The sequence below is a fragment of the Tachypleus tridentatus genome, chromosome 7 (assembly GCF_004210375.1).
Source record: "Tachypleus tridentatus isolate NWPU-2018 chromosome 7, ASM421037v1, whole genome shotgun sequence".
NCBI lineage: Eukaryota > Metazoa > Arthropoda > Merostomata > Xiphosura > Limulidae > Tachypleus > Tachypleus tridentatus.
Genome location: NC_134831.1, coordinates 179,743,357 through 179,757,387, shown reverse-complemented (window position 1 = coordinate 179,757,387; position 14,031 = coordinate 179,743,357). Strand labels below are relative to the sequence as shown.

Here is a 14,031-nt window from a genome sequence, read left to right as displayed (position 1 = left end):
CCTAGGGTTAGCTATTGCACACTACGTCATTAGTTTAGGCTTAATTACAAAAGAAATAATACCTTAGGCGCTCTCGTCGCACCGTGATAAATTAAATAACATTTATATATGGAAGAAACACGAGAAGAAAGAAGAGGGCGTTAGTTGTTATTAATTAATTTGCAGCAATCTTTACAAAGTTGTCTAACACCAGTGACTTTTGACGGGTTATACACTATTTTTTTGTAATAATGTATTGTGCTGATGTAATATTAAAGTGATTATGGTTATTTAATTGAGTTAATGGTTGCTTATGGCTCCAATTTCACCAGTGCGTTTCCATTGTTCTTTTTCCAATAATGTACATATACATTGCAAATGATACTTCATTATAATTAACGCCTTTGAAAGCCTACAGTTTCTCTCTTTTATTTTTCTGTGTCGCAAAATTTTATTTTCCAAAACCTTAAGTGATTTTTTTGCAATTTTTACACAGGCAAAGGTTTTCTCGTGTTTTTATTCCTCCATAAACAATAAATCTACACTAATTTTCACGGCTACAGAAGTGAGTAACGAAACTTGTGAAAGAAAGCTAGTATCAAACGTCATATCCGAGACATTTTGTCCAGTTCGGTGATTGGCCCAATTTCAAACTGCTGTGTTACAGGTTTTATACGTTTAAAATAATCGCGCAAAGTTACACAAGAACGATATGCGCAATCCGTCCCTAATTCTGGCATAAACTCGACAGCATCCACCGCCCATGTTTGACCTACTACATTCGAATAGTGAGATTGCAGCGTCTCTCATAACAACCTCATGACCCCCAGAGTGCAGTCTCAACTGTGCAACTACGGGACGCAAACAAGTGACCCTCGGATTTCATCATCTAACACGCCAACCACTGGGGCAGGACCCGCATCCTCTATCATAGGCCTAGCTATTTCCGTCCATGGGACTAGTATATGTATTATTCCAATACTGGGATATAACTGTTAAAATAATAACAATAATAAGCGTTTCTTGGTATAGCTTTTATTGTCCTTGGCTAGCCAAGACGTTAGTATCCTATGTAGCTTGTTATAATTACGGACCACTAGTACGACGGTAGGGCAGAAAAACTGGAGACTAAAACAGAGCAGAATTCCATCCAGAACCCCACAGTTACAAAACAGAGGAATATAGAACAAAATAATTTAACTTTACGGCTAACAGAAAGAATCTTGTTTACGTCACGCAGGCGCAAGCGCAAATAGATATCTCTTGGTTTCACGAGAGCAACAAACTTGACAAGGCTCGTGAGCTGTGCCGCTTAAGTAGCACCTGGTGCTGCTTTTGGGAAATACCCCATTAGCTTATTGCTTTGCTGCAAATTGGAGAACCGACTACGAGTCGAAGATCACTGAAGAAAACCATTAAACAAGAGCGAGACGGTTTCTCGAACGGTTTTCAACTCCGTTTTATTACAATCTAATACTGTTACTTTCCAAGGCACTGAGGACCTCTAACAATGAACATGAAACGTGGATAGTATAGGAGTGTACGAGATGACTTGTTTCGAGATAAAAAGAGATAGAAAGAAAAGACTGAACCGTAATGAAGAACTCTACTAAAGGTTTTCAAAACTTGAGAAAGTAGATGAATTACGAAAAAAAAAAAAACATTTATTCAGTGTATTATTTTCTTTATCATAAAGAATCTTTTGATTCGTTGTCCAACAAATGATATTTTGCAAGTACAAAACAATAACCAATAGGTATAATTGTTAACATATATAATAAGCAGTTTCTGTCTTTGTGTCAAGCTCCTTTCTCGGTAATTCTCAACAATATACACCGAGGCATAGCAACAAAATTATCACCCGACATTGTTCTAAGCCCAACTATGGCGTTTGTGTTGAATGAAAGGTTTGTTCTTTTTATCATTATTTTATTTTTGATAATTTTGGTGGTGGAACAGAAAATTAGTTCACTTCAGATATAATTTAAATTTAGAGTTGATATATATATTTTTTTTCATGAGAAGTTCCATACTTTTAGGCCAAGGTAAGATTACTGCCCACAACATCTTTACTTTAGGCTTAATTACAAAACAAATAATACTTTAAGCTCTCTTGCCGCACTGAGATAAACCAAATAACATTTATTTTTTTAGTGGTAACTGTAGCAGTAAACCAAACTAACAACTGATAGGCATAAAAAACGTTAAACCATATACCCTTATGAAAGTCAAAAACTTGTGTTTAAAACGTTTAAATTGGTAAATAAATGTTAATTAATAAATATTCAAGTAGACGAAATACGAAAACACAATGGTAATTATTTTTAGTTATAGCATTGTTTAGTTTTCTTATTTTTGGCGGGTAATTTTGATTTTAAAAATCATATTTAACAGCAAGGATTATTTTTCTTTTTCCGACTAATTTTTGTCCATTGCAGTTTCAAAATTAAGTTGCGTGTTAAAACAACAAATAATATTTTGTCTTCCATAAGTTACTACCCAATGAGTCTTTCGTACAATACCAGGACTCGCCATTCGAACTGGAGGTTTAAAGTTTATTTGTTTTTGGAACTTTGCGCAAAGCTACACGAAAGCTACCTGCGTTAGCCGTCCCTAATTTAGCAGTGTAAGACTAGGGAGAAGGCGTAAGAATAATATCAACATATTGTTGTTATATACATGACCCATACTGAAGAGACTGGAATACCTTCGTTGTTGTTCTTATTGTTACCTGGGGAGCAACGGTCGTTTTTCTGTTGTTTCTTTCATATCGCAACTATTATTAGCATTCATAATTTTAACAATAGTGGAGAAATAACGTAGTCAAACGTGGAAACGTTCCGTTAAAATTTCTACAGTCCATATTGGATATGTTACACCAAGGATTCTGTTGTAAATGGTGGTTGTATTATATTAAGAATGCTAAGACTAGGGAGAAAACTGCACCAGGAACGTTCGTATCATCGATTTCATGAATAATTGGTTTGTTTTGAATTTCGCACAAAGCTACACAAGGACAATCCACTAACCGTTCCTAATTTAGCAATGTAAGACTAGAGGGAAGGCAGCTAGTCATCACCACCCACCGCCAACTCTTGGGCTGCTCTTTTACCAACGAATAGCGGGATTGATCATAACATTGACCGAGCTTGTTTGGTGTGACGAAAATTGTAACCTGCGACCATCGGGTTACGAGTCAAGCGCCCTAACCACCTTGCCACGACGGACCTGAAGGTCTGGAGACAAAAATTCTCTCTTTAATGACGTCTAAGCGGTTATCACACTAGAAACGTTTACCGAAAAGATTTACAATTTTAAAAGTTTCTTTTATGTTAAGTATCTCATGTCAAATCAAAAGTAAAATACAGACAACTTGTGTTTCCTAAGATTTAATACCCCAATATTTTATAGAATGTTTCTGTAAACCTACATTAATTACTTACTATTCCTCATTTCGAACTGATAGATTATAGAGGCAACTCTTATACCTCTCCAACTCTTGGGCTACTCTAACAAAATTTAATTTGACTGTCACCCTTATGACGCACCAACAGCCTCTTCTATGTGCGGAGCCTAATTTTGCGACAACGGCTGAAACACAGGGAAGAGGAAAAGAAGGCGTTACAGGTTACACGTGGAGATAAACTTAAAAGATAGTGCACGTGCTAAAAAAAAAAGGCTAGCTCGTCACAGGGATGTACGAAAGCACGTGTCTGTTCTACGTGTATCGCATATGGTCACCTTTCAATCGATGAAAATTATTACATAATAAAATTCGGTTCAATGTTCGAGCTCCCGAGAAGTAATCCAGCAACTAGCATTACCTGGCGGTAAATACGAGAGAATACAAATAATAATGCCTCAAAGAACGGAAAGATTAGCAGATAAGTTTACATTAATAAACAAGTGCAATGTGTATAACTTAACTGACACACTGAATTTCACTATAGTCCGTCTCCAATTACGTGGTAACTCCAAGCTTTATCAGCAATTTTATGAACAAAACAAAAACTAACAATGTTAAATTAATACGACAGAATAGAAAATACTCAACAAATATTACAAACTTTGAGAATTACTATTAACAGCTGACAAAGTCGATTAAACGTATTATATCCGAACAGAATCTTATCAAACAGTTACGCCAACGAAGGGATTTCAATACCTAAGTTACCCACAGGTGACAAACAGTACGATAGTTTGTTTTTTTAATTTCGCGCAAAGCTACACGAGGTCTAATTGCGTAGCCGTCCCTAAATTAGCAGTTTAAGACTACAGGAAAGGTAACTAGTCATCACCACCCACCGCCAACTGTTGGGTTACTCTTTTCCCAACGAATAATTGGACTGACCGTAACATTACAACACCCTCACGGCTGAAAGTTCGAGCATGTTTGATGTAACGGGGATTTGAACCCGCGCTCTTCTGGTTACGAGTGGAGTGCCCTCCCCGTAATTACCTTTCCATGCTGGGCTTCAGTACCATACTAAAGCATTGTTCAAACATAATGTGGATTACATACAAAAAGCCCCGGCATAGCCAGGTGGTTAAGGCACTCGACTCGTAATCCGATGGTCACCGGTTCGATCCCTGTCACATCAAACATGCTCGCCCTTTCAGCCGTAGGGGCGTTATAATGTTACGGTTAATCCCACTATTTGTTGGAAAAAAAGTAACCCAAGAATTGGCGGTGGGTGGTGAAGATTAGCTGCCTTCCCTTTAGTCTTACACTGCTAAATTAGGGACGGCTGACGCAGATAGCCCTCGAATAGCTTTGCGAGAAATTAAAAACAAACAAATATAAAAAACCATAATTGTACTTAAAATGTAAACAAATTTTGTGAAGTTTCGTTAAAAGTAAAGTGGAACATTAATATCCAAGTAATTGCATCTGTTGCAATGCAAAGTATCCAAGAAAGTCGTCAGAAAGAGTCAGCTGGAGAAAAGATTTGTTTTGTTATTGTTTGTATTCTGGGAATGAGTGTCAGGACACAAACGATATATCCTAATAATAGAATCCCCACAGAAATAAGATTTCGATTCTTTTTAGACTCTACTTTGACGTCAAAGGCCACATTTCCAGATTAAAGAGATAAAAATGGGACACAAACCAGAAGCCATGTAGCTGTTGTAGCTGATCAACTAGGATTAAAAAAAGAAAAAAAAAAGAGTCCTAATGTTTAATGTCATGATCCTCCACCAAGTTTTACTTTTCTGCTAAACAATTCTCATGAAAAAAACATTTCTCCCGGGTATAAAACAGTGAAGTTACATTCTGTGCGTCACAATTCCCAGCATTGTTGACAGTTCTTTGGTTACCGGGTTTCTCTTAAAACACAGGTATGAAAGAAACCTTTCACTGCTAATATGAAGCCAGTGGGTTGATTCACCGTTTAAGAAGGTGATAATACAAACTCCTCTAATACACTAATATAACTTAAAGACTTTGCCTATAGTCGACGTGGTAGACACCTAAGAGCGCGTAAGTTTTTGCGCAGAATTTTAAACGAAAAGTTACAAGAACTAGTTGTTCCTAATCCAGTAGCGACAGATTAGAATGAGAGCAACTGATTAAGATCGCCCACTGCCAACTCTTGGAATACTCTTTAACTAATGAAGAGTGAGGGATTAACTGATACATTATAATGTTTTCATCGTTGAACGAGCGTGCATGTTTGGCGACGAGGATTCAGACCTGCGTTTTAACCATTAGGCCATGCTAGTCAGAAAAATATGTATCTGGTATTTTATACACGTGCTAAACGGCCGAATTATAAACTCCTATATTTCAGCCATAACCTGGTTAACCTCTAATTGCGAACTGTATATGATAGATAAAACAACTAATCAACAACACTTAACGCCTATCTGGCTACTTCTAATAAACAGTGAGATTACAGAACCCTCGCCAGAAGAAAGTACGCGTTCGAAGCCATCTCGCGGCTCGAACCTTTAATCTTCTGATCTTAACCACATGAAATATTCTTTATTTAGAACGTTTCACTTTCTGCAGTTTCGTTATCTGGTATTACAAGAAAAGAACCACAACTCCAGTGTTAACATTTCTGATTAGGATTACAAATTAAACCACAACATATTGAACTAAAATGTTGAGTTACATACTTCTATCTAGAACGATACACGTCCGTTTTATGAATAGTACGAAATACTTATTATCATTGTACATATAGCGTAAAGTAAACTGAATACCTGGACACTTGTGGTACTCCATCAATGAAGTTTGCCTCTTCAGCGTGGTTAGGCTTGCCGGTTCTTTGGACACTTACGCACTTCGAAACATATGCGCCTGGATTCGCATGTTAAGAGGTTCCCACCAGTATACAACAAACTTAAGGAACACAAGTTACTCTTAATCATTTTCTTAACTACACTTATTTGAAAGAATAGCATGCATTTTTTTACCCACTAACTGTTAACCATTTATTAACACAAAGCTATAAACTGAAAAAAAATATATGTTCCGGTTTTGAAAGAAAATAATAAACTTCACCCTTATTACTATTCACCGAATACACCGAAAAATTATTTATTGCATTATCGTAAACTTTCTACCTAATAATTATATTTAACTCTTATAGCAAAAACAATTAAAACAATTTTTTATTGTTTACTAGCCAATGAGATTATGATGTTTTTTTTGGCAGGTGAAAAAAGACTATTTCAACCAGTAACAAAAGGCGTTAGTTAACTGGTCATCACATTATCTGTTATTGTTTATTCTCGAGGGGAAGAAAAACAACAATGTATATTTTTTGGTTCTGTACCAGATTTTCTATCTGGATTATTTTCTTTTAAGTATTCGTTGACTTTGTTCCTCACTTCCGTACTTCGTTGTCCGGCTCAAATTTTATAAGTTTTACTATTAACAATACACAAGCAAAAAATGCATTGCCGTATTTCTTACCACAAGACCTTTTTTTCTCACATAGATCATCCTTGCTAAGTTACCAGTTTCCCGTACCAATCTTTTTTTTATACAGAGCCTTGCTAAACAATCAATTTTTCCCGTACTAAGCCTTTTTTATATAGATCATCATTACCAAATCAGTATTCCCCGTACCAAGCCTTCTTTATATAGATCAATGTTTCCCATTTTACCAGATTTTCTCCACACAAACAAAACTATAGTATCGTATTCTCACACAGCTATTAATACAGAGTCTTCTCAGACACATAACGCTAGATACTCATTGTCTAACATCACATCCGTATATATATATTTCTTAAGCAATGAAGCCAGAACGGGATTATTTCTGACGGGTTTTTATCAATTTATTGCGTATATAAAACTAGAACATCACTTATTTTTAATAGATTTCTCTTATAAATGAACTTAAGAGGCTTTGTCATCGATAGTTTTCAAAATATATCAACCCATATTAGGTTTCATATCAAAGTAAGTTCATTCTATCTCCTACAGAGAGTAATGTAAGGCATAGTTTCCTCAGGTTCTCGATATATGTATATGAACATTGTTGTTTGAAAAAAACAAGACAGTACTCCAAAAATTGTCTCCTTATATCGGTTGGGAATTATTACTCGTTCAGTGACGTCAATAACCGAGAAGTATTTAACGTTTTAGTCAAATCATTTTTTACTTTATATTATTCGTTTGACGTTTATCTAAGTTTTATAATGGAGGAAATAAATCTGACACGTGATGAACCCAGATAAACTATGTTTACAGTTCTACATTCTGAACTATTATTTTACCATGGTAACATTTACCATTTAGCTATCATGTGTTCAACGTGACACTTCACAAAATATTGACGAGTCGTCGGTATACAATTACAATGTCATTTATACTTCGAGTAAAATAAATATACAAACCTGTAACGTTCAACAGGGTGCGCTGTCAAATTAATTATCACTACTTTTTTTTTCACATATATCACGTTCTGAGTATATTTACTAGTGATGTAAATGTAACGTTACAACAATGAGAAATTACGAACAAAACTTTCCAATTATGTAAACGAGCGCTAAAGCAATATGATGAGATGACCCCGTCGAAACGAAACGTCGTTTATTTATTTTAAAAAAAAAACCTTCATTACCCAATCCAGCAGTCTCCAAACTCATGTGACGTCATGACTTGTATACCTTCCATTAATGCAAGCTTGCGCCAAAACAATGCAAAGTTCCGTAAAACATTTTAGATTAATGCAGTTTATATGTCGTTGTTACGTCCAGCACAGTATACCGATTACGACAATTGGTTAGTCATTTGTATAAAGTTTGAGGTTACATAGAAAAAAAAAAAATCAGTTTACGTTTACTGACGAAGAGAAATTGTATGGGTGCATTTGTAATTTGGAGCGGGGGTAGGAGCTTTATTTGTAACAGCCACACCAACCTACTGATAAAGCATATTAGACGTTGCTACAAAAACGTGTCGTTTCCTCTCTCCACCCACCTACAATCCATACAATATTACTTTAACATGTACTACAGTGAATAATGTAAACAGTTATTTATTTCATTCTCAGATATTGTACCCAAAATAAACAGATTCATAAACAATGTACAAAATTACAAACAGAGAAGTTTCTTGTAAATTGTGATTTTCCAATTTCGAATTTATGTATCAAAAGAATAATCAACTACAAGTAATATTTCAATATATTCTACAATATTTCACATTTTACAAATTCTTTGTGAATGAAGAAACCATCTTAAGTAAATAGTTTAATATTACTGATAACTTACTTTTATATATCTGCTTATACGTACATTGTCAAAATTCATTGACAGCAACCATCATACACGTCTTCTTGGAAGCGATAAAAGGTGGAACACTAGTTACAAATAAATACGATAAATAAATATGGTACCCAGAAAACTTACCCAGAGAAGGAGTGGGTTAATTATGGGGGGGAATGCGGCCCACTGCATTTTACTGCCAAACGTACAAGAAATGGGTACCACGACCTCAAACAGGACGTCGAGATTTCTTTGTGGTGACCAACGTCAACCGAACAAACAGAGATGTGGAATCCTGTAAGCAGCTATCGCTACGCAGCCTGTAATGACCACTGTAAGCAAGAAAGTGAGCGCGTGCCGTCTGATGCCCGGTTACCGAGCAACCTTAGAGGATGAGAGGATAAACAATCGCATCTTCTTACCGGGTTCTGCACCACGTGCTTCACGTGCATGTCTTAAAGACGCATCTGTAAAAATTAGAGGAGAGGGAAGGGCTTTGTATTCATGATTATGGGTTGTCCTCAATTACGTGGACATCCCACAAGACAAACAACGTTCTCTTCAGCTAATTTTGGTAATAAATCTAAATCCCAAGTTGTATACGTAACTGAGACAGATATATTTGTAACCAGGGGTGGACCGTTAACAATCACTAGCTGCCAAGGGAAAACAAAAAAACTTATCGTTCTTACCAGCAATATTCTGTCAGATTTATTTCACTTCTTGGTTTATAATTTTCTTAACGAATAAAATAAAACAACAAACACAATCGGGAAATGTAACTGTCCATAATTTTGGTCCATCCTCGATGCAAGGTTTCTGAACACACCTAAATTTACCTCCATAAACTAGGTTTAGTTAGTTGAAAAAAATGTACCTTTAGAAATTGTTTTTCTTACGTCTTTAATTACGGAAATCTACATCTATTACACTGTCCAACAAAATGTTTACTTTTTATTGTTCCTGGACAGAAAGTGTTATTTCCCGGTTGCTTATGCCTAAAGTTACTGGAAAAGGCCTATTTTTCCCTTCAAACTTTGCTTTTGTGACTTGGGTAATGAAATTTTCAAATTTACCCATTTTCCAGAACATTCCAGGTAGATTCAGTGCTGAGTAGATGATAGAGAATTTTCTCGAACTCAGAGGAATTTTCAAGAACTTTCTAGAATGTTGTACAACTTACGAGAATTTTCAAGAACCTTTTAGAATTTTCTAGAACTTTCCATAATAATAAGATGTTGTTCCCACCATTGTCACAGCTCTTGATAAGGAGTCTGCAGCTTTCAAATACCTTCGAGACTTCTTCCCTAAGGTGTCTGAGGCAAAGGTCATAGCTGGTGTCTTCTTTGGATCACAAATAAAGAAGATTCTGGAGTGCACAGAATTCCTCAGTAAGCTTAGTAGGAAGGAAGAAAAAGCTTGGTGCAGCTTTGTCGCAGTGATTCGGGGCTTCTTGGGCAATCACAAGGTCGAAAATTATGTGGAACTGGTTGAGGCTCTGGTTAAGAACTACTGCAAAATGGGATGCAGGATGTCCCTGAAAGTCCATATCCTTGACCCTCATCTTGAAAAGTTTAAGTACATGGGAGCATACTCAGAGGAGCAAGGAGAGTACTTCCACCAAGATATATCAGACTTTGAACGCCACTACCAAGAAGCGTACAACGAGAATATGAAGGGAGACTATATTTAGGGGCTGATACGTGAAAGTGATTTACATTACAGTCGCAAATCTCGAAAAACTACTCACTTCTAAACATGTTTGTTCATTTTTCTATAACTTTAATATAAATACATGTAAATCTTGATTCGTATGTTGTTTTATTTAGACCTTATGTAAATGAAAATGTGCAATTTTGCCTGTTTTTACATAGAAAATAGATTAATTTTTAAATTTCATTATCCAGGTCACAACAGCAAAGTTTGAAGTGAATAATGGTCATTTTCTGTACTTTTACAACATGAGCAATTAAGAAATAACACATACTATCCAGGAACAAAATCTGTGTTACACTGTGTTATTGGATACTTGGAAAAAACAAAAGGTTCTGATACACAGACCACTAAGTGCAGATATGGAAGAAACAAATTTGTTTCTGCTATGAAAACCACAGCATAAAGCAAAATGAGAGATAGAGATGGTCACATATCTTTGTGATACAATGGATTGGAACTGGAAGAGAGTGGCAACTCCATGGGCAACAAAGATGCTATATCATTGTCGGTGTTACATATCAATTACTGTGTCTATATCATTGTCGGTGTTACATACCTACGAGGTCTGTTCAAAAAATACGCGGACTGACGTCATAAAACAAAATGTACTTTATTTAGAAGTTACAGGTCTGGGACCCCTTCAAAGTACTCTCCTCCCCAACGCACACACTTATCCCAACGGTGTTTCCACTTGTTGAAACAGTCCTGGTACGCTTCTTTTGTAATGTCCTCCAGCTCCTTCGTCGCATTTGCCTTAATCTCGGGAATCGTCTCAAATCTTCTTTCTTTCAAGGGTCTTTTGAGTTTGGGGAACAAGAAAAAATCGCAAGAAGCAAGGTCAGGTGAGTAGGGGGGTGAGGAAGAACAGTGATCGAGTGTTTGGCCAAAAACTCAAGAGTTCTGAGGCACAAATTTCGCAGCAACGCGGTACATCTTCAATTTGTCGGTCAAAATTTCGTAACAAGATCCAACTGATATCCCACACTCTTCAGCAAGCTTCCTGACAGTCAGACGTCGATTTGCCCGCACCAGGGTGTTGATTTTGTCGACGTGTGGGTCGTCAGTTGACGTGAAAGGGCGTCTAGGACGCTCATCATCTTCAATGGACTGTCGACCATCCTTAAAACGTTCATGCCACTTGAAACATGCCGTACACTTCTTAGCAACATCACCGTAAGCCGTGTTAAGCATAGCAAACGTATCAGTCGCAGATTTTCCAAGTTTAACACAAATGTTCACAGGAAGTCGTTGCTCCTTCAGGTCATTCATTCTGAAATCCGCCAAACGAAAAAATCGCACTTCACTTAAAACCGCGTAGCTAATACACAAATGAAGATATTTGCAATCGGGAAATGGCGTCGTAATCAGCTGATCTGTGCGAACCTAGCGACACCAAGCGGATTCCCCTGGAACCAACTGGAGCTGCGCAATTCAAACAGTCCGCGTATTTTTTGAACAGCCCTCGTATTACTGTGTCTATATTACACTGCACAACAAAGGTTTTGCTTCTTGAACACTGCTGGGTATTCCTTATAGATTTTTGGCTGCTGATCACGAAAATCACATCCAAATTTGCCCTTAACGTACCGTTTCATCGAAATCTTCAGTTTTATCATGTTTTTTTCTTATATTTGTGTCCAAAAATTTTCATTTCTGTAAGAGACCTATGAACAATGTTTTGTGCAGTCTGGGCATGTCCAGGCATAAAATCAGGCCAGGTTGGAAGCTGTTCTGTGGAAGTATGCAGCCTGGGCAGGCCGGAGCCAGCTTGACACTGTCTCAGCAGGCTATAAAAAGTGGCTTGCATACACAGATGCTGCTCATTGGATTAATATAGACTTTATAGTGTGTACGTATTGTTTCAGAATATAGCATTGCCTCAGTAGCACTGTAACAAGTAAGTTAGAAGTTATAGACGTTGTACAGGACGATTGGTGTCGGTCAATATATCTCGTCAATGTCGTAACAGCCGCGATACATTCTGCTATATTTGCGAAGAGTATACGCTTGTACATTAGAGACGCTCAATGACTGCTCTTGTGAAGAAAGCATATCATCTGTACTTCGGCTGTAAAACTGGTGGTCAAGACCAGGAATGGGCACCTCACATTTGTTGTGCGACATGTGCTGTCTGTCTGAGAGCTTGGCTCAGAGGCACTCGAAAGACAATGTCGTTTGCTGTCCCGATGATATGGTGAGAACAGAAAGACCATGTGACGGACTGTTACTCCTGTTTGACTAATGTGTCTCGTTTCTCTGCCAAAAACAAGAAGTCAATTGAATACCCTCATCTGCCTTCAGCAATGAGACCCGTGCCACATGGCAACAGTCTTCCAATTCCAAAACCACCAGAGGAATGGACCTTAGACGAACCAGATAAAGAAACTGCAATGCAGGAAACTGGCGGTGACATTGATCCGGATTTTGAACCGTGCTCCTCAGGCAATCCACATCTCATAACACAGTCAGAATTAAACGATCTGGTCAGAGATTTGGGTCTATCAAAAGCAAAATCCGAATTGCTGGGTTCGAGACTGCAGGAATGGTGTTTGCTATCAGCAGGTACGAAAATTTCTGTTTCTCAAAGTCGTCAAGATGATATAACCAAATTCTTTGCACAAGTTGACAGTCTCTGTTTCTGTGTAGACATCGAAGGATTGTTCTCTGCTTTGGGTTGTGACCATGACCCGCAAGAGTGGCGTCTCTTTATTGATTCATTAATATTAAGCCTCAAAGCTGCTCTGTTACACAATGACAACGTTCACCCTTCAATACCTGTTGGCTATGCAGCACACATGAAAGAAACCTACAAGAACATGGAAATGTTGCTGAAACACATCCAGTACAGGAAGTACAACTGGAATATCTGTGGAGATCTGAAAGTCGTTGCTCTGTTACTGGGACTGCAGCTCCGTTATACAAAGTACTGTTGTTTTATCTGTGAATGGAATAGTCGTACCAAAGAGTCACACTATTTTAGACAGAGCTGGCCACTCCGTAAGAAGTTAATTCCAGGACAGAAAAATGTGGCGCATAAACCGCTTGTCGACCTGGCAAAGACTTTTCTGCCTCCTCTTCACATAAAACTGGGACTTACGAAGAATTTTGTGAAAGTAATGAACAAAGAAGGCGAAGGTTATTTAAGACAGATGTTCCCAATAATAACTGACACCAAGATCAAAGAGGGCATTTTTGTTGGCCTTCAGATCAGACATGTTATGAGTGACAAGCTGTTCGAAGATCTGTTAGTTGGGCCGGAAAAGATTGCCTGAAAGCCTTCAAAGACGTTGTTGACAATTTTCTTGGCAATTACAGAGCCCCACATTACATTCAGCTGGTAGACAAACTTCTCAAAGCATACAAAATAATGAAATGCAACATATCACTCAAGATTCATTTCCTCCACTCACACTTGGACTTCTTCCATACAAATCTCGGTGCTGTCAGTGACGAACATGGTGAAAGGTTTCACCAGGACATTGCTACAATGGAAAAACGATATCAGGGCAACTGGAATCCGTCAATGATTGCTGCCTACTGTTGGACACTGCAACATAATGCACCGGACATTGAATACAAACGAAAATCAGGAGCAAAACACTTTTAATT

General features: G+C 37.4%; 1 protein-coding gene across 7 annotated transcripts in view; it reads right to left on the bottom strand.

Annotated features, from left to right (window-relative positions):
* The window catches only part of LOC143257380 (cytotoxic granule associated RNA binding protein TIA1-like), a 248,021-nt gene that overhangs the window by 189,388 nt on the left and 44,602 nt on the right, over positions 1-14,031 (bottom strand). The window contains exon 1 of one of the 7 annotated variants that reach the window (XM_076515964.1): positions 8,851-8,913. The exons of the other annotated variants lie outside the window; for them this stretch is intronic. Coding sequence (XP_076372079.1) covers positions 8,851-8,898 — 48 coding nt within the window. The 5' untranslated portion in view covers positions 8,899-8,913. Of the gene's footprint in view, positions 1-8,850; positions 8,914-14,031 lie in introns of those variants that run through there. 7 annotated transcript variants of the gene reach the window in all.